This window comes from Aptenodytes patagonicus, chromosome 23 (assembly GCF_965638725.1).
Source record: "Aptenodytes patagonicus chromosome 23, bAptPat1.pri.cur, whole genome shotgun sequence".
Classification (NCBI taxonomy): domain Eukaryota; kingdom Metazoa; phylum Chordata; class Aves; order Sphenisciformes; family Spheniscidae; genus Aptenodytes; species Aptenodytes patagonicus.
This window is the reverse complement of record NC_134971.1, coordinates 4,371,432-4,392,917: the sequence shown is the minus strand read 5'-3', so window position 1 is coordinate 4,392,917 and position 21,486 is coordinate 4,371,432. Positions and strand designations below refer to the sequence as shown.

General features: G+C 45.7%; 1 protein-coding gene across 2 annotated transcripts in view; it reads right to left on the bottom strand.

Annotated features, from left to right (window-relative positions):
• The window catches only part of UBASH3B (ubiquitin associated and SH3 domain containing B), a 72,309-nt gene that overhangs the window by 12,625 nt on the left and 38,198 nt on the right, over window positions 1–21,486 (bottom strand). The window contains exons 2-6 of one of the 2 annotated variants that reach the window (XM_076358387.1): window positions 10,255–10,308; window positions 9,475–9,661; window positions 8,749–8,947; window positions 6,848–7,017; window positions 4,445–4,653 (exon numbers count right to left, since the gene is read on the bottom strand). In XM_076358387.1, coding sequence (XP_076214502.1) covers window positions 4,445–4,653; window positions 6,848–7,017; window positions 8,749–8,947; window positions 9,475–9,661; window positions 10,255–10,308 — 819 coding nt within the window. Of the gene's footprint in view, window positions 1–4,444; window positions 4,654–6,847; window positions 7,018–8,748; window positions 8,948–9,474; window positions 9,662–10,250; window positions 10,309–21,486 lie in introns of both variants that reach the window. The other variant, XM_076358388.1, reaches the window with a different exon arrangement.

Below are 21,486 nucleotides of genomic sequence, written 5' to 3'. Positions count from 1 at the left end.
AGGATTTGTTTGGTTACCCCTCTTCCCCTTACCCCCAGGAACTGCTGCACAATTTCTGAAACAGACTTTCTCTCTAAGCCCTTATTAAAAGGCCACGGACGCTGTACTATCTATTTATAAATGCTAGCATTCGCTGCGAATGGTGATGAGGCAAAGGCATACTATCTTGCTGCGTCTGGAGGAGAGCCACCAGCCTGACTTCAGTAGTATCTCCTTGATGTTGCTGGAAAACAGAAACCGCTGAAGCTATTTCAGCTTAGTCATCTTCTAAGTGTAGGTCATTGTTTGGAAGCTTTTCCCAAAGGCTTGTGGTTCCTCTGCTTGGCAGAGACTGAAGGCAGGCAACAGCATCTACTGTCTTCTGGATGATGCCTTGCCTTCACTGCTCTATCAGTGATACTGCTGTGTCCCTGCAGGCAATGTCCTCCCAGTCAGGAAAGGCCCCTTGAAGAATGGAGATGCTGCAGCAGAGGATGGAGAAGGGGTCTCTGTCACGGCACAACAGCGCTAGTCCTCAGCTCTGCATAGGAAAAGACTCCTCTGCCGCATCGCTCATCATTATCTAGAGGAGAGGGATCCCCGGGGAAAACGAACCAGCCATTGTTGCAGAACGGGAGGAAGACAGAGTGGAAAAAACCTACTGAGGCCCAAATATAGCTTGAAAAATTAGGGCTGTTTTTCCTCCCCCTGCTACTTGTGCCGAGTCTGATTTCTCAGGCTTATTAAAGGGGCAAGGAATAGCTTTGGCATCTCATGGGGAGCTGAAATAGACTGCTGTGTAATATCTACAGCGCTTCTATTGATTTTGGGGCAGAGGTGGTGACTATTTCTGGCTTTGCTGGTAATGGAAAAGCAGTGCAGGAAACCATCACAAGTTTTAGCTTTTGGGTGGTGCTGGGTCCACAGATACAAAGATAGCACGCTTACTTCTCCCATATGTCTTTGCATGCATATGCGGAGAGCCCTGTGGTCTTGGAACGCTTGGTTTTTGTGGCTTCTGTGGGGCAAGTAAATTCTTGTACCTTTGCTGGGCTTCCCACTTCCTCTGGGCTCTGTGTGCTGAGGGTGGAGAGTTTCTTCTTTTGACTTGGTAGCCCACTAATTTTCAGGCGCAAAAGGCAACTTACAAAATACCCTGCAAGCAGTTTGCTGGGGAGCTTTTAAGGTAGATATACATATGTATCTTTAATACTGGATCTGTAGTTTGGATTCGTTCCAAATAGTTTCAGCTCACCAGTAGCTTCTGCTGCTACCAGGAGAGGATTTCCACCTTGATACCGTACAGGGGAAAAAGTATTTTGTTTTTAACATAACTATGGCCAGGTCCTCTCCTAGGCTCAGTCACTAACAGATCTCCTGACGTTGATACAAACGCAGCCGGTTCCTCCCCAAAGGAGGGTCCAGTGTTTGTTTCAGAAAGGTTATTCTTCACTCGTGTGCCCTTACTGAGGGGATGGCAAGAATGGGTTACACAGACTTAGGATCTGGGTTACGTTGTGTGGGATGCTGAAGCAGTTTGTCTTCAATTATTTTCCAATCTATAGCACTGATCAGAGACAGAATGTTTCTCCTCACTGTCCCCAGCAGGTCCAGTCCTTGGCATGAGAAGAAATCATGCAGGGATGTGCCACAGCCAGCAAAGAAACGTAGTTTAGGTGTATGGAAAATCCTTGGGGTTTGCAGAATAGAAGTGATACCGTTCCTATTTTTAGTAGACAGGGAAAGGATTCGGACCTGGAGTGTCTCAAGACACAACCTGGTTTCATGGGCAGTAACCCTGCCCTGAAGGCAAAGCCTGTTCTCCCCTATTAAATAGATCATCAAGTTTGTCTTAGCATGGCAGCCTGTTGGTCTGCAGCTGAGGTACAGACCTTACTACAGGGCAGGGACATCTTTTTGTTTTATGTTTGTACAGTGCTAGCCAGGAAGGTCTGTGTGCCGGGCAGAGCTCTTGAGGCATTATTTGGGTATTAGCCATAAACCCCATGTCCTGCAAAGGCCACAGTTCAGCTCCTGCCTCACTTGAGCAGTGCAACAGGGAAACCTTTTTCAGGTGAAATGTGCAGGAACTAGCAATCTGATTTTGCTATACTAAAGATTTGATCAAATATCCCAGAATAGCATTTTGCCTGTCATATCTCTTGCGTGGTATAGCCAGGGTGCTGCAGCCCAGAGTGAGCTGTATTTTCGTGATGATCTCAATAATGCATGATTTTCACTTGAAGAATGCAGTCTCTTGTGACTAGGAGGGAAAGCTCCATGGCTGTTATTTCTTTCTTCCTCTGCAGGGATGAAACAGGACGTGGCTGTGTACACAGAAGCAGCACAAACCAGCCCCCAGGATCACAGCATCGCTTGCCAACAGCACCCTCGGTCCCAACACCGTGAGCTGGGTCCCATCTCCTGCACCGCGGCAGCTCTCCTGCAGTCCCGGTGAGTACTGCCATGCTTACTTTCATGTCTACGAAATGAAGGTATCTGTGTGCCGTTTTTCTCTTACCACAAGGATCCTACTGTGAATACCGTGGCCTAGACAGCAGTGGGGCTTAGGTTGTCCTTAGCTTGCTATATTGTTTTGACCAAATGACATTTGGTAACCTAATATTCCCTGCGGGAAGCCGTTGTGTAAAATGAGACTGTTTCCGGGTATGTAATAATGTTTTTGATAAATGCTCCGTATTGCATGCTCCGATTCATGATTTATAGTCTTTAGCAGTAATCAGGGAAGGGGCATTTCCTTTCTTTGCTTGTCTGGAGGCAGAGGTGCTGGAGTTACAAAACATTTGGCTTTCCTTTTAGTTGCTGCTGCAATAGTAATTCCTTCCCATGCTAGTCCCTAGGCCTCAAACCCTTCTAGGCATCGTAAGAAAAAAAAGCAGAATCCACTAGAGCAGGCTGCTGCAGTGTATGTGGACCTGAGACCATTTTGGCTGGCAAATTTTAGGGGAAGAAAGGATGGTCTTGCTGGGTTGCAGACTGAAGGGTCTGGATTAAGTCCTGTCTTCACGCAAACACTCTGATTGACTTTGCCCATGTGTCTTGATTTTCATTTCCTTAAGCCCTGGTTACTGAAGGTCTTTCCTTTCCTCGTAATGAAAGATGAGTTGGAGTTTGATGGTGACAGACTCGGTATAACTAGGTTTGTTCTGTTTGGCTAACATATGGATGAAAGCCCTTTATCAGAGGGCAGGCAAGAAAAGAATAGATGGTTTTGACAGGAGAGGTAAATGAGTGATCTCTTGCTATGCTTGTCCCTGCCTGATGGACTTCTGGGTTGGGGAGGACTCAGGGCTAAGCCGGTGCTGGTTTACAGAAGGGCATTGGTTGGTGGCAGTCGCATCGGGAAGCCGGCCTGCAAGCTATGGTTGCCCTGTGCCTGCTCTCTGTCTGTCATTCACCATGTTGCATGTGTTAAGCCTGAAAAGTCACAGACAAAGAAAAAGACTGCTTGCCCTTTTTGCTCTTTTGTTTCCTGTGTTTTGCTTGATTTGAGGAGGACTTGGATCAGGTTCTATTAAGTGCCGAGTTAGGTCAGTTCCTCTGGCTGTCCTGTGCTGACATGGGTTACTGAATGCTTGCCCTTTCTGCTCAGAGACCCTCCCCACAGGTCACATTTGCCCACAGAAATGTGAAATATGAACTGTCTGTGTTTTGTTCTGTATCTCCATCCCTTCCCTTTGTAACTAACCTGCTCGCTGGTGTGACCATAATCAAACTTCTGTACCCGCATGGTGCTTAACAGGGGGGCAGCAGGCAAGAACGTGCCTCTCCCCTCTCCTTACATACAAACTACTCCCTATGCTCCAGATTTGTCAAAGGTGTTTGGGTGCTTAGAGATGCAGACAGCCTTGCAGGAGTGCCCAGACCCACCCCTCAAGCACTAGTTTTTCACTGCTGTTTAACTAATTCCCATCAAAATCAAGAGGCATAAGGTATAACCTTATTCAAAACGTAAGGTCTGCATTCTCATTGAAGCCAACAGCAGGCAGGCAACTGACCGCTTCTGAAAATCTTGCTAAGTATCTTAAGAAACATTGCTGATCCCAAGTCCTTTTCCCTGGGGAATTATACACAGCAGATCTCGCTTCCCAAATTAATGCTCAAATTTAAACCTTCCTTATCCTAGTCCCACCACAGAGGTGTCTACACAGCAGTGGCTCTACAGCGGCCATCTGCTCTGGCTTCGTTAACCAGCAGCGGCGATCCTATGAGTAATAGTTGCTGTAACATCTTAGCTAAATAAATCACATTGTCCTCTAATCCCATGCACAGGGATAGCATCTGCTCTTCCTTTGCTTATGAGATGGGGCTTTGTGTGCCAGTATGTTTCCGCCAAGAGACCTTCTCAGCAGCCCTGGGAGACTCTTCACTTACCCAGGTGAAATCCCAGCTGCTGAGCCCCCTTTTTACAGCAACAGAAACTGGACTGAGCAGCTTTACCTACCCATGAAACACCCAGGTCCCACATTCATCCGCCTTCGTGATGTAATTTTCAGGCAGTAGCCCAGAACAGCCAGTTGCAAGGGAAATGCCATAAATCCAGCCCTCACTTGTACTGGTTTGTTCCACTGGGGACATGAAAATAAAATCCCCTGGGACCAGCTCCAGTTCATCATCATTCTGGGGGGTGTAAGGATAGATGACTTGCAGAGTCTGGGGGAGAAACAGAAGCACAAATGAATGAAAGGATTGTTAATGGAAGGGAACCTTTAGCAGAGTGGGGCAGGAGCACTCCCATACCGGACCTTTAACCTTAGCAAGGTGTGAACAGCTCTCCTTGTAATGCATCACTTTGTGCTTTATCCAGGAAAGCTTTACCTTCAGGGAATTCCTGCCACTTCCCACTCTTTGCTGTTGGAAAGCTTTTCTTGGTATTTACTCCTTCTTTCCTCTTTGATTCCAGTCCTGTCTTTGATAACCAGGAGGGAAAGAGGGGGGATGATTTTTTTAGAGCGAGCAAAAACATGACCGTGTGCTTAAATCTAAGCTCCCTGTTAAAAATGGAACCGAATTCTTATTGGGACCTGGAATTTACACAGCTCTAGTGGTCAGTGACCATTTTTGGTTTACCTACTCGTGCTTGATCTGAAAGAGCAGTTCTTGTTGCTGTTGCTTTTGAAGACAAGGCAGAGACGCTGTTGGGAGGCTAACAGGTTTGAATCCGTGACACCCTGCTCTCAAAACTGTTCAGGAGAACGCACAGGAAAAAACACAGGTGGTGAGAAATACTGGGATGTGGCCACATTGTTTTCTTTGTATTTCCTAACATGAACAGGATTAAGTTAAAAGGTGGGGGAAAGATCAGTGAGTATAATTCTGTAATCTTCTCTTCACTGGAGCATGAGGAATCCACACGTATTAAATGTCTATCAGCAACTTTCCTCAGAAATGGCTACAGCAGTCCCCCATTTAAAAGGAGAACAAACATGTCATTGTCCCTGGCCAAGCCTAACTTCTGCAATGGCATCACACAAAGAAAAACCGTAATCTGCTGAGCAGCTCTGATCTCCTGATGGTGTCAGCCCCTTTGCTCACTAATCCTCCTAGACTATTTGCGGTATCTTCAAAGGAAGATGGAAACTAGTCACTGTCACCTGCTACCACAAGGCCAAAACTTTCACACATGGCTGCCTGAAGTTATGCAAATATGTGAGCTGGTTTTCATCAGCAGCTCCCTTTGCAATCAGTGATAGCGTTGACTGCTTGTAGCTTCTAAAGGACAAGATGACTCTTTGGATAGGAAAGGAGGCTGTCACACACGGGAAGCATGGCCTGGGCTGGGTCAGAGCGCCGTGCATGAGCGACTTCAGCTCTCCAGAAGCTTTGGCACGTGTTTACTTTGTGGTGTATCGTGTGCTGGGCTAAAATAACTTTTTCCCACTCCGCCACAGGTTTTGTGTGTCTGATTCTGGACAATGCACTTTGGTAGGGTTAATCACCCCAACCTTAGGAGCCTAGTTAGCTGCCTAAGCCTGTGCAGGCACCTTCTGGAGGTTCCCTCCTCCAGAAGTTGATTCATCCTGAGATAGACATCTTGGACAGGTCAGATGACTCACTTTCTGGAGGTGCCTGTTTCCCCACACCGAGCCTCAGTGCAAAGGGAGCCGCAGAGTGGCTCAGACTTAAGAGGTCTAACTTGGGGATATTTACAGGGAGGTGAGATGAATCTCATGCGTGGTTTCTCTATGCCCAAGATCCCAATCTGCAAAATGGAAATAATATCTTTTTTTCTGTACATTGTGTCGGGCAACAACATTATTAAACTATGTAAAGACACTTAGATGCTGCAGTTATAGAATCCATGGGTAATTTAAGTATGTAGGCCAGGAGGGTAAATGTTTCTTACACGATGAAACTAAATGCTGTGATTAATAATAATGTCAAGTCTGTACAGAAGAAATGGATAGTGGTCAAGTTAATATACTGGCCTGGTTCTTGAGAGATCAGACCAGCTTACTTTGAGCTAAGAGGAGAGTCATTGTTAGAATTAATTAATCCAGCAGGACATGGTTCCCGCAAGAAGCAAGACATGAGGTGGGTGAAATAGCAAGTCTAGACAGTATGAGTAAAAAGCAGAAAAAGACAAGATGGTCTGTTTGTTAAGATGGCTGGTGGGATGTGAGAGATCTATGTTCTGGGTGTCCTTGTGGGACCTGAGGCAAATTCCTTAACGTCTGTGTAGTCTGCGCTGTGTATCCGTGCAGCTCTCCGCAGCGGACATGGCAGTCCTCATTCAGCTCGCAGCTTGTGAGCACTCTTGAGCTGCAAATGCAGCTAAAACAGCCTGCAACTCTGCTAGGTCCTCTTTTTTTTCATTTTTGGACTGAAACAAGCTCCAAAAATTTACCTCATGATTAACAAATCGTATGTCTCGGGAGAATATCGCGGCAACCCAGTCGCAGCCCAGCTTGACATCGATGTTCTGCGCTAACTTCTCCAGTGTGGGCAGGTGGCTGGTCTGGAAGTGATAGGCCAGCGTCACGTGGAGCTGCTTCTTGTGGGGCTCCACATGAACATCTGCAACGAGAAGATGTCAGTTAACAACAAGTGACTGTCGAGATTAGCAGCTTTTCGAAGGTGTAAGAGTGTCTATCTCCTCTGAACAGGAGCTGGGAGCCGAACTTTTAAAGGTAGCTCAAGTGGAACAAATTGTAGGGCAGTTTCTGAAAAGACTTTGGGGAAGTCAAACGTGTTCCCTATATATGTTGCACCTTGGGTCAAATTATTAGAGATTTGTGGTATGATTCAGTCCTGAGTCACACCAGGGTGGTAGACAAGGCATCCTTGCCAAACTGCCAAAACTCATTTGCAGTCAGAAAACAACGGGTTTCTGGATGGTGTGATAACAATTATTGTAATTTTGAACCCACTGGGTCTTCTGCCAGACAAGACACTTTTCCAGGAAAGGGGTGTCCTTTCTTTCATTAGCAGATGAGGATCTCTCCAAAATAAGCAAGTTAAAAATCAAAACTTTTACTCTCCCTCCTCTGTTCTCTCTCCTACAGTAGCAATTACAAATCCATGGAATTTACAGGTTTATGTGAGTGGATTAAATCTTTTCCCTGGACATTAGTTGGATTACCAGTTTGCCCACTGAGGGTGAGGTATTCCAAAATTGTGGAAACAGACATTGATATGATAATGATTCAAAATGATCCTGCAGAAAAAGAACCTTTATTAGGAAAAGATTCCAGGAAGCAGAAAGGTGAAAGTATGTGAAATATTGGGACTCTTCCAGTAGATGTGGAAATTGTAGGATACATTGTTTGCATGTAATTTATTCTTGCTTATTCAACCAAAAATTGCAATTAAATTTGACTGATTATTCAGTCAAAATTGCAGCTATTCAGAGACTTGGCTCCAAGTGCCAGGGGTAGCTTTGCAAGCTCATCCATCTTTTTTTTTTATTAGCAAGAAAAAGTATGCTCTGGATCTCTGAAAAAGCCCCAGAGACTTTAGTGTGATAACCTGACCAAGCTGTGGACTGCAATGCAGCAATCGGCTTCCTGTAAGAAAAAACCGATTTGTCTGAATTGGAGCAGTCGCAGGGGTAGAAGCTTGGTGGGAGCCATTGACGCTTCCTTGTTCTGGGTCAGTTTTTTGGGTTAAGAACTGCCCTTTCTGACTGTGTTGATTTGGAGGGTAGGTCTACGCTGTGACCTGTTTGCATCCATAGAATCATAGAATAGTTTGGGTTGGAAGGGACCTCTAAAGGTCATCTAGTCCAACCCCCCTGCCGTGGGCAGGGACATCTTCAACTAGATCAGGTTGCTCAGAGCCCCGTCCAGCCTGGCCTTGAACGTTTCCAGGGATGGGGCATCCACCACCTCATCCACACAGAGCTCTGTTTGCATCTCAGAAATGCAGCAAAAAAACCAAACGCAGCCTTTACAAGGCTGAGGAAAGTTTTGTGACAGTGGCTTGAGGTAGCGAGTGGAGCAGGAAATGCTCAGCCTTGCAGACAAAGCGTCTATCTGAAAGGTTAAGGAACCACCAAATGTCAACTTCCCTTTCAGGAGATAACACTTGAGACTAAGCGTGAGGTGATCTTTCAACTGAAAAAGTACTGAAACCCAAAGCACCTGGCGGGGTGTTCCTCTTGGGCTCTTAGCCTTCAGGCTGCTTTTAAAAATCAGGTATTGGCTTCATGAACTTCGTTTCTTCATACCATCAAAACTTTGGTTTCTGAAAATGCCCAAGCCTTGCCCAAGCCGTGAGCTCTTTGTAGCTACCAGCATAGTCACTCACCTGCTTTAGAAGCAGCCTCTGCAGCGAAGTCTGCAGCAAACTTCTTGAGCACCTCAGCACTTTCTTCCTTGACAAAAAGCCCAATGAAGTTTGAGGATGTGTAGAGCTCCAAAGGCAGAGGGGCAGGGAATTTGCATTTCCACCGCATCACGGTGGCTTGCAGTGCTTCAGTGAGAGCATCGACCTTGCTGTCCTCGCACTGCCAAAGGAAACGGGACAAGTATTTTTCAGGTGGAGAATCTTTCCTTACATCTGTGCTTAGCTCTCTAGTGCACTCGGTAGAGAAAGGAAAGGCTTGCGTGGGTGGGCGTGAATGGTCTGCCTTTGCCGTTATGCAGTGAGAAAAAGCACAGGGTCACAGAAAACGGTATGTTTAGAAATCATCTGCCCCTCCCTTCTCCTCAAAGTGGGATCAGCTATCCCCAAGTAACCTTCCTAACCTCACCCCACCCCCACCCCCATTCGCATGTTAACCATCACTTGAGATTATGAGACTTTGGTCTTCTGCTGCTGCTCTTCCCTGAAAACAACCCGCTTAAAAACCAATTACCTCCTCAACAAGCCCAGGCATCAGGCGGTCTGGTAACAACCCCCGCCCCTGAAATCCCCAAGCACAAACCCTTCTGCAGCGACTGAACGAAGCGTGTAACGTCTCCAGTCTGGACCTGGCAAGGGCTGCTCATGAATGCATGCATAAAGGCAACGGAAAGAGGAGCTCTGGTTTACCATAAAGAACTGGCAAAGGGTGATATGTGGGAAAATGTTGTGAGCTTTGTTCTTCCCACAGATCTGCTTTGACTGCTGCCAGAACTCGGACAGCTTCTGAGCCAGGGGTCCGGTGGGGCGCAGGTAGAGGACGTACTCCCGAGGCAGGGTGTCATCGAGGAATGGGTCACCCACATGGGAGAAGAGCCTGAGAGGGAGAAAGAAATGTTAGATTGACAGATAAAGACGTATTTTTTTTTTTTTTTCAGCAACGTCAGCTTCCCCTGTCCTCACTCCCTTTCGTTCTCCCTTTATGGAAAAAATCAGCTCTGGCAGGTCAGGCAGAGAGGTGCGCTGTCTCACTTGCAGCCCATTACCACTACTAAGTAATACAGAAAATTGGTTTTTAGTTTCAGATTGAGGCTCTGAAGATCTGACCTGGGTCACCGCTTCTGCCTTTCTGACTGCCGGTGCGCAAAACGCAGGGAAAAGAGCACTAGAAATTGCTCAACATCTTTGAAAAGGCAGCTCTCAGTTTTCTGTTTAGGTGCTAGGGTGGAGAGGGTAGTGGTTCCTTTCTCTCACCTTTTTTTTGCTATTACTCAAGATCACAAACTCTCTCAGACAAGGCTTGTTTCTGGATTGCTTATTTACAGCGCTTAAATAATGTCTCACTAATTTTGCTAGTGCTTTTCAGATAATGCCCCTGTTTAAACATTCCACATTCTAATGGCTCAAATCTTAAACATTAAATTCACTGATTTCTTTTACTCTTTTTAACATTTATTACTTCATACCAACCAGTCGCATGCTGCTTGAACACTTCTTCCACCTGTCGATGCCAGTGCTTTTTGTCTGAAGAGAGAACAAAACAAAAAGAGTACTTCAGTGATGCTGGATTATATGGCTATAGCCACATCTATTGCTTGAACCTCGGGTCCTCGCTGGGGAAGGGCTGCAACGGTGCATTTACAAACCTGTGGGATACGCTTTCCAGACTGACTCCCTCAGCCCTGGGGCTTTCTTTCGGACGTGCTGCCCGTCAAATCGATGTACTCTGTGTGAGGGGCAAAGCCATGCGGCCTGTTCAAAGTATGAGATACGGACCTCTGGGTTTTCCCTGCTTGGCCTGATGTTTTTCCGGATAGCGAAGCACCGGCTATTGGCATTTAATGACCTCTTTGCTGGTCATTTGCTCAGCATGAAAACCGAAAGGTTTGGGTCTGGAAGCGCAGACGTTGCAATAGCACCGAGGACAAGAAAAATGCAACTGCCACCAGGGGGCACAAACCAGAGATTTGTCAGGTTACAATAACCTGCCACAGTTTGCTGGCTCCCTTCAGTCCTCGCTACGCTGAAAGCGCTCTTTTGCTTATTCCCCTTCAGCATGCCTATAAATCCCTTTTCAGCCCAGCTAGGAAGACCCACGTCTTCTGTTCAGCAAGTTGTCCAGTTGCAGTACAAACCGGCACAGTGCTGTTTAACTTGTAGACATGTAATAGTGTTTTCCAAATGCTCGACATCAGCACTGAAATGCAGCTGTGGCTCAGCTCAGCTTTGTAACGCTAGAGACTGCCAAACTGAGGAATTCACCCAGAATCCAAATGGCATAAATATTTAGCAAAAATTATGAATGAAGGAGGCAGAAAACGATAGAAACATTAGGGTTGTTGGACAGAAGTCAGGCTCTCAGCTGGGTGTCAGGAGGCAAATTCCCCATTAATAGATGATTTCAGAGCTTCCTACTTAAGGGAAGAGGGGCACTATTGCTCTCAAACAAGAGCTACAGATGTGGTAGGAAGGAGGCCAAAATGAACGGGATGCTGGTTTAATCTAATTAACCAGCACACACTCGTGCAAAATGGTGTGGGTGGAGGAAGGTCTGAAGAGCAAGAAGCTTTCACAGAAGGCAAGAGTGGGGTCTCCAGGCAGCTGTCCCCTAAAGCCAGGGAAGGGATCCTACAGATGGGCAGTGCCAGACAAGGATCTACATCCTACAGCCCCACCACGCTGCCCTGGTAGACAGAGGTGTCTTTCCCAGTGTTAGACAACGCGGAACACATTCAGGCACCAGCGCAGCTCCCACCGAAGGTAAAGCCCCGCTGGCTGCCATTCGGTGCGTGAAGCACGAGCAACGGTACAGCCCAGGGACTGACAAAGGTGGCAGCCAGTTGTATTCTCCTGTTGTTAATTTGGCCGAAGCAGCTGCCTCCCTTATGCTCTGTGGGTTATACGCTGTGTGTCAGAGCTGCCTGCTGTTAGTGACAGAAAATCTGACTGACGACAAGAAAACTTCTAGTTTACACCGGCTGGCCTCAAGCTGTAACCTAGTATTACTAAATATGGTATGTCACAGCTTGGTAATAGTGCAAAAGACTCGCTGCCATCTTTAAGCTAGAGGCAATGGGTCTGACCAAAGGGACAAGACCAGTGCACTATGCACCCTGTGTTATCTGCTGCGAGAAGATGCTGCTGGTTGGTTATAGGAAGCGGGTCCAAGTGGGGATCATGACTCCAGGGTCCAACCCGTGGCTCTAGGATTAGGGCAGCTGGGACCCTCCAGCATTTCTTGTTTCTGCCCATAGTGTTGCGTAGGATGTTTACTGCGCTTCTGTCGCCCTTTCCGTCTGCAGTGATGACTTTCGAAAGCACTCCGATAACCATGCAGGAATATGTAATGTTACCCACCAGCTCGTAGACATGTGTTGTTGACTCAGCTGTGTTTCAGCTCTGCCCTTGGCTTCCCCACCCCTTGAATATACATATTTTTGTTCATTTTGAGAGTAAGAGGAAGGCAGAAAGATAATGCTGCAAAAAAGGGCTGTGTTGCAAATGTGTGATTATGAAAATACTTCCTCCTGAAGCATTTTGCTGCCCTTATCTGCCAGCATTCATTTGAGATCAGCAGAGTGCTAGTCCAAGCACCTGCCTTCTAGAAGGATGTATCTTGCACGGTCAACGTCGTAGTTTGGTCTGTTCTATCTTGCTGACCTTTTCCTAGTCTTGGCTCAGATGCGCTATGCAAAACAGCCACTGCTTTGCTTTGAAAAATAGTTCAGACAAGAGCAAAGAGCAAAAAGCTCTCCCCTTGCACAGGCTGGGAACCTCTCAGGGAGGCTGCTCCTTGAGCAGAGCAATGTCCAGCTGCCTCAGCTGGCCGGCCGTGGATCTTCCCTACCCTGGTTTCATCATGCGTTTCTGTTATGTCGCCTTTGCTCAGTTCACCTCCCCTCTTGCCTAGGTTGTTTATGCTCTTTAAAACATGACTAAAATTTGACTCTCCTAACCATAGATCTTGCTGCTGAAGTGTGTCTGTCTGCATTGCATCCGAGGCAGGGAATTAAAAACACCCTCCCAGTAAAGCTCTGGCTATGAAATGAGCAGTTTCTCCTGTTGCAGAGTGAGGGCAGACAAGCTGGCTCGCACTCGTTATTTACTCTCTCCAGACCCCAGAGCAGATCTCTGAAGGAGTCATGCACAATCTAGCAGGACAGACGGTTCTGCCACCCACCCTTGTTGACTTGTTCGCTTAATGAATTGATGTTTCCTTGGAACAAATCGCACAATAGAGCTCTGCTGGAATTGACTGCAGCTCCTTCTCCGCTGCCTTTGTGCTCCTGGGACCCCAAAGGGCGTTAGAAAACATTAGGCTGGGCCCCACATACTGTTGTTCATGCGTGATTTCAAAAGGTCCCCATCTCTTCCACGGGGACAATAAGCTGCCTTTTCAATTTAATTTTCAATGCAAGGAGGAAATACTGCATAAAGCAAACAAAAGCCAAGGTATATTTTTATCACGGGACCTGAAGCTGAGAGACTTTTTTTTTCCTTCTTCTTTTTTTTTTAGTGCTGGGAATGGTGATGATGACTGATAGCCTCTGGTTAGTCACAAAACAGGGCATGCACTGCATCCCTCCCAAATACCCTCCTCTGTAGCCACCAGCCAGAACCTGGAGAGGACCCATCCTCCGGGTGCTCCAGCTCCCAGGCCCTGCCAAGACCAACTTTTTAAAAGTTGAGTACTCAAAACTAGTCACAGCTATGTTTGGCCACTTACAAAAGTGGCCTGATTTTCACAACTGCCGAGTGCAGTGGGAGCTGGAAGGCATATTCTGCTCCTGAGAAAATCAGGTCACTTAATTAGGTGACTAGCTATGGCTTAGGTGCTCAGATTTACTTATGTTGGGTAGCAAGTGTTGGCTGTAGTATTGTAGCTAGTGGCAAGAAGTGGTTTTGTGACACAGATGCACCAGAAAAGAAGAAAAGCCAGAAGATGACTTATTTTTCAGAATCTACCAAACCGGCACCGCACAGTAACCATTTCTGGTCATGCAAAAATTGCAGCTGGATTCAGATAGGAGGTGAAAAGTTTTGTGCAGCTTTAGTAGTCCCTCGAGCCACCCAATTCCTCCATCTCTTAACTTCTGCCGTCTCTGAGATGAAGTACAGGGAAATCATTTAACAATGCACGGCAACACGTAATAGCAATTTTGAACAGAGAGCAATGGAGATGCAGGGCTGGAGATGGAGGATTTAGGGAAGGGGAAAGAAGATCCTAATAGCAGCGTCTTCCAAAAGCACTGCAGGTATTTTATTCACCACAGAGAATCAGATTTTTTTGATTCTTCAACCTCAAAGACCTCCCTGTGACACTCTTCAATGTCAAGTCACAAGGAAAGTCTTCTTCCACTCAATCACTGGTTAAACAGTATCAAAATATTGTTAGGAAGTGTCCCAGCTAAACAGTTGACCCCTTAGCCTGAAACATTACAGTGGAACCGGTATTGCTGCCCTGGAATACATATTAATGTGTAAATGGTGCCCATTTTAACCCCAGCCTGCTTAATGGGAGAGCACACAGCTCTGCATGCTACAGAACTTAACTCATTACTGTTGAAGGATTTTTGGCTTCCTGCAATTTCAGGGTAGGAGAAAAAAAGGCAACAGGGGAACGTCAATTCAGCTAGGAAATATATATCAATAAACATAAAGTATAATGGCAAAATCCCATTTACTTCAGAGGAAATGACTGTAATGGGGAATGATGCATTAACCATAAAGAGAACCTTCAGTCTCATAAGCACCACACAGAAGTCCTTCCTCTGTCAGTGCTCAGATTTCTTATTCTAGTCCAGTTTGAAAAAGGAAGGTGTGTATGGCTGCCAACGGTGCCGTAGTGCGTGGGGTAATGAACTGCCATGTGGGAAAGTTAATGCAGACAGCACAAGAGCAAGGGACGGGGGTGAACTATTTTGAGATAGTTCTTTATCTGCACCTGCATTATATTTTATCACTAAAAAGATATGCAAACTTTGGGGTGTTGATGCCCACAGCAGAGATCAGCCGACGTGCAAGGCGCTGTGCTGGGGAAGATGAGTGCATTTGTGCACCGTGGCCGTGCAGGGTCCCCAGCCTCCATCGCGACCAGGCTGGGCTGCAGGGGCTGAGACGTTCAAGCCCTCGGTGCTGGCCCTTCGGGCACGCACAGAGCAGAGACCACTGCAGGCAACCTCCTCCTCTCCTCACACGTTCAAATACACCAAGGCTGAGTCATGCAGCTGGTTTGAACCCTTGGGTGCAGAGAGCCTGTTTGTTCTCCAGAAGCAATGTCTAATTCATATAAAGTTGGCCCCTCTGGCTGCTGCTTAGGACTGAATTTCCCCGTTTCCATTGGCTCTCCCCTTGCTATAATAAGCAGAGATTCAAACCCTGCCGCCGGCAGAGCTGACCTCTGTTTGTAAGAGGGAGCTTGCTCTGCTGCATGCTGCTGCTCACAGAGGCAGCAGAAAATGCTAGCAGCAGCCTCTACCTCAGATCCACCTACGAGTTGTCTGCCTACGGAGGCACCGAGGGATTTGTGAATGAGCAACGGAAGGATGGAGGCAGCCTGTAAAAGAAAGGGAATGACTAAATCTTCCCTTTCATTACGTGCCTCAAGCCTAGACAAACTTCTTATCCATGAACAAAAGCCCTCAGAAGGATGAATTCATCATTTCAAGTAGCCCTGAATCTTTGGCCCATAAAATATTTAGCTGTGTAAATAAAGATTTTTTGGAAACCGCATTAAACATGATGGAAGTACTTGGCTCTCCTCATCACTAGGTTCAGTTCAAAGGACTGTCTGACGTGATAAGACAGGAATTATGGATCATAATTTATGCCAAATGAGTCTGAAAGAAGAACGCTGTCAAATAGAACATTTTTGTTAGGATTATAAAATAGGCACCTTTATTTTTGCTTGTGTGTGTATAAAATATGTATTTATGTAAACATAGTCAAATAGGTATATGTATCTATTTAAAGCTTGACTTTTTTCAGTCTATGTTGGTTTATGGTAAAAGCATAGAAAACAAAATGCTGGCTGGCTCCAGGGAATGACAAAAAAATAGGCCTTTTCTAGCTGTGGCTGCAGTTGCTGTTTGGAGCACGCCTGTCAGTGCAGGTACAGGTCAGAAGCCTAATAGTTAACTCCCCCCTTAGCTTACATGTCAAATTCAGGCATGGTGCGGGAGGTCCTGAATTCAAACCCAGCTGTATAGCAGTATGTATAGGGAAGCGGTTATAAATTCTTTGCAAACAGTAAAGTTCCCAGCTTTGTGTGCGTGTGTGTGTGTTTGTTTCCAAATTGCCCATCAAGTGACCTTTACAGATTCCTGAAATTTCAATAAACAAGCGCACATTGAAGAACAGTTTTGCGAGCAAAATTTCTGTCCATCTAATGACTTGATTATTTGATGTAGGGAAAGATACTCAAATTCCAAATAACTGACCGCGTCTCTCATGAGTTGCTTAGTTGTTCTACACACAAAAATGGCCGCAGTGAGGTGTTCTTTCCAAATGGTTTTCCATGTGGGTTATTCAAATGTGCTCCTCTGAATTCTCAATATGCAGAATTCAGTTGGTCACCAAAAATCATATGATATCGTTTCTGTTCTTATTTGGGCGACCTTACTGCTATAAATAGGGACAGGACAGGAAGATATCACTAGGGATCAAGTTCCTGTTTAGGGTAGGGGGTTGGGTAGGTTCCTTTTCTGCAGTTTGTTAAGAAAAAAACCAAAAAGCCTGGGTGCGTTTGCAAGACAGGAATGACTCCAACGTAAGCGCATGGCAGAAGAATTACTTTTTCTTCCCTTCACTGAGCTTTGGCTCAATCCTTCAGGCATCACCTTATCCTTCTGTTGCTTTCCGTACATGATGGAGGACATAAAGTCCTCCTCACGTTTACTGAGTGACTCTAATTGCAGCTACATCCTCCACAAAACGTGAGTTCACTGCTATACGCCGAGATCCCCTTAGGAACACGCCGTTCCGTACAACACCCCCAATTTAGGTCAGCGAACGCTATAAGCGGATCACAGCTATGTAAAGACCCAGGTCTTGCCTGAAATACAGGAACTTTGAGAGGAGTACTGGGAACTGCCTGCCTGCACAGTGGCTACGGAGGCTGCAAGATTTCAAACTGTGCTATATCCCGTAGGTCACATAAATATTTATAGAAGGTGCCTGACAGCATGATAGGGCTCGGTAGTTCTCTTCCTCCTCCTTCCCGAGGGATGGCTGCTTACTCCCAGCCATTGAATACCAAGCTCTGGTAATAGGAAAGAGAGAGAAATGGGAAACACCATCAGAACTAAGTTTGGGAAACGCGCTGCTATGTATTTCTAGTTTCCATAATTTAAAATGTTCATTTTTTTCAGAGGACAGTCCAGCTGGCAAACTGCAGTCTGGCCACACGATGATGATGATTTTTAAATGCAAAGAGTGAGGGCCTGGGCGTGTGTCTCTGTTTTACGTGTTTGGGTTTTTTTAGGTTATGTAAGAATTTGAAGGCGGATTTTTCCCCCCTTCTTCAGCACATGTGCACTAAGTCATTCCCCTAATCCTCTGCTTAGCCGGCTTGTTAAAGCAAAAGAAGAGGGAAGTACAGACTCATAAAAAGTGTCCAGGATAAAGGCAGGAATGTAGCAGCCATTTAACATTTTTAAAGAGATACACAGTTTAAAAAGGAAACAGGATATTATTTTCTTTAGAACAATAACAGTACAGCCTTTTATGAGGCATGGGCTTAGATGTCAAAGTCCTGAGCTCGCAGTTGCCAGCCACTCCACCAGGTCCCTGCGTGATGGAGGAGGAACAAGGCGCATTTTGGCTGATTTGAATTGGTCACACACCATCGAAATTCCTCTGTCCTTTCATTCTCTCCTTCAGCTTCAGGTGCAAAAACGTGTCATCAGTTTTGCTTACAATCATGGTATTGTTTTTCTTTTTAGTTTTTGGTTTGGATTACATTTGTTGTCTGGCTTCCTAGTTCACTTCCTTAAGCTTTTCTCCCTATGTGCGAGTCTAGAAATGTACTGCTGCTCAAAGAGCAGCAGGCTCTGAAGATAACAGGAGTCCTGAAGCTGGAGATTTAAGAAAATGATGTCTCACAGTTCCCTAATAAAACCATAAGAGTCGGCAGCACCTCAGCTGGCTGATTCAGAAAGGTTCAAAATTTTGATGCAGAGCAATCACTGGAAAAAGGTGACAGGGTTAAGGAAGACAGGTAACAACCGCTGCTGTTAAAGGGTTGGCAGAATTCTGAACATTAGCAAAATAGTCAAATATAGATAATACAAATAAATTCAAATGGAAGGTGGTTATAACTGGAGCACATTCAGCAGAGGCTCATCCCCTTCAAACGCCTAATTTTAATACTAGCCAGAACGCTGCAGAATGACCAAGATTTCATTATTCAAATAGCGCAGTGCAGGAGAGCAGGCGCTTGCATCCCAATACTATTAATACATTTTTAGCTAACTAGGAAGACAATGTCTTTGCAAGGAGCCAAGTTAGAGGTTTAAGTATGCTCAAATGTACCATCTGGAGTTTCAGTGATAGCCAGAAAAGGAAGCAGTTGTCATGCTGATTGGAAATAAATAAGTTCCCTCGCAGCGTTCAAGACAAACACGATCCTTTCTTCTTTCTCATTACTCTTCTTCCCATAGAGAAATGAGCTGGGATGGAACAGAGATTTGCTGTATCTCTGTTTTCTGTATCAAGGTCCTCTTATCTCTGGGGCCTCTTTTTCCCATCACAGGTGGGTTTTAGGCAGAGCGCGGATCTGCCACATGGCTTGGCCAGAGCAGGAGGCTGGGCCAGGTGGCTGCTCATGGCACATGGCGCCCGGTGAGCGCTGCTCGGCACGTGAATCGCAATTGTCTCGCTGCCACTTCATGAGCACCTTCCTCTCCATCTGTCACCTCGCCTCTTACTCCGAGTGGCACAGCTCGCCTTCGGCGACCGCCGTTTCGGCAGGTGTCCGCAGTGCCCAGCACAGCTCCAGCTGGAAGGACCAGGACCTGCTGCAGAAAACCTTACCAATAGCCACAGCGATGGAGCACACCCCATACACCCTAATTCAGAGAGGGCGAGATGGGAGGTGGAGAGGCAGTGAGCTACCTAATGTCACACAGGTCATGGAAGAGGGAATGGTTTTGCTGTGGGTGCTCTGACGGGCCGTGCTCTGCCTGGCTTGGGGCTCCCTGGAGAGACACGTGCTTGCTTTTCTTCCCCCGGTTCCTTAAGGCAGCCCCACTTTACTCCTTTGTATGTAGAATTTTTTAGTATCATGTAGATCTTTAGGAAGAAGAAGAAAAAAAAAAAAGCCACAACTAGCACTTTAAAGTGCCGGTGTTAACATTTTCCAGCTTCTTGGGGTTTCAAAACAGGAAGTTTGGGGGCGGTGCAGTTGCACAATTTGCCAGAAAGCTGCTGTTCTGTGAAGTCGGTGACACTGGGCTGTACCAGGAACTTGAGCCCCACAGGCCACCAAGGCCCTCATTTTCTGGGACTAATTCTCAGTGCGATGCGAGGAGGTTTTGACATGCTGCTCCTATTAGTAGGAGCCTTGTGGTTTTAGCTCCTCTTGACTGCCAGTGGAGAGTTGACTTGATCTTCAGAGACAGAGTAAACCCCAGAGCTAAGGGGAAGTTTTCCCAGCCCGACAGAGAGGAAGCGAGTAGAGATAACATAGACCAATGTCAACATGGTATAGCTAAAGACTGAAGACAAAGCATTGAGCTACTCGGTTTGCATCTTGTGATGAAACTTGTGATGCAAGCTTCCTTCTAGCTTAGAGTCTAGGTCTTTGTATCATGCACATCCTCAGAGGGAGAGTTTGAATGTTTGTCTGAACTTGCTCTGACTTGACAGCAATGAGATTTGGACTATACTGTCCACTTAACGTGCAAACAACCACCACCCCCAAAGTTTTGTTCAAAGACGGTGAAGCGTCAGGTTGGGGCCTGAATAGCCAAATCCATTCACTGTTTCAGTCCCTTTCCATCTAGTAGAGGGAAGGGAATAGATCACAACAAAATCCCACTGTGGGCTCCACAGTAAGGCTTCATGGGCCAATCTGAAATTAATAATAAAGTTGGTCAGTGCATGAGATGGAATAACTTCCTACCAAGAGGAGAAAGGCGATGGCTAATATCAAAGCAATGATATTTTGTGGTTAGTCTGAATATCTGTTTGCCAGAGGTGGAAGAGTTAAGGCACCCGTGTCCTGACAGCTGGACTCGGCAAGCTTAATTTGATGTTCTTTGCACTAGTCAGTTTTTGCATTATTTCCTGCATTTGGAAGAGCCTAGCTGTGTTCATTCTGACACCCCACTTTCTTCTCAAGTAGTTATTTTCTCTTCTTTATGGGCAATGTCTGTTTATCATGAGGAATCCTACATGTTGTACGTACTAATGGAGTCACAACTTTGCTGAAAAGGCAAACCCCAGAGACAGAAAATGGGAAGTAGATGCCTAGCGAGAAGCTAACCACGATCTCACACCTAAAATAGACTCACGCAAAGCAACAAGAAGGAAGTCTAAGAAATTAAGGAAGGTGGAAGGAAGAAGGGTGGGGTGCTGAGATAGTTGGGTTAAAGGCAAAAAGAGATACTCAAAATAGCCTCCTGCTCTAGACAGCTCTGTTCAGGAAATTTTTTAAGCCTTGCTATTTTCAATAATACAAATATTTCAAAATATTTCAAATATTATTCCTTGCTTACTGTTTCTTGACATCTAGATAGGAACAGGTTATGTCACTATTCATATGGGAGACCTGGGCAAGAACCCCAAAGTGCTGTAGGAAATAGGGGAAAAGAGGGTTGACGCAGCAGATGATGAGGCACACTTGCCACTGACTCAAGGCTAAAACACCCCCCCAAACAGTGTTGGGGTTGGGAGTGCCATGGTACTAGAAGCTCCATCTTGGGGTGAGAAATCGCACAGAGGTCTCAGCCTCTTGCCTCAGAGATTTTGAATTGTGTGGTTAAACCAGTAAGCTAAAGCTAATGTCAAAGTTTCCATTAGGGGAAAAAATAAAAGTTAGTTAGCAAGCTCTGGTCTGAATGTCAGTCTGGGTAACTGTATTTGGTTTCCTTCAGATCACTCTGTAGTCCTCAGCTGATACAAGTCTTTGCTAGTTGTGGTGAACTCTCTATAGTAATCCTGCAGACCAGGACATCAGGAAAACTCCAGTCAAGTGAAGCTGTAACAAAAACTTTGGTGAAGATTTTTAAGTTAGCTCAGCTTTGGCTTGCCTCTTCTACTTCTTGTTGTAAGAGGAGGAAATTTAGGCAAATGTGGATGCTTTTGAGAGTCCTGTATGCTAAAGTAAGGTGAGATATCCAAATTGGAATGAAGTATTGCTGCGTTAATACCTGTCCTTTACCAGCCTCAAGTGGCAGAAGCTGTAAAAATGCACAGTACAATTATTTTGTTGTTATAACATTAATAACAATGAGAAGTCATAAACTCTTGGCCAGACTTTAAACTCTAATACCAGATTATACATTTAAAATGTCCTTGTAGTGTCCGGTTAAGTTATCTGGAATTTGTACGTGAGGTCTAGCCAAGAGTCTCTGAAAGGTTTAAATGCTAACTATGGAAGGGTTAAAAAAAGCCACATTAAAAATATATATGTTTGAAGTCTAAAAGGGAACAGGAAACGAAGAATTGTGATAAACGGAGAAACAATGAGATAAAGAAGGA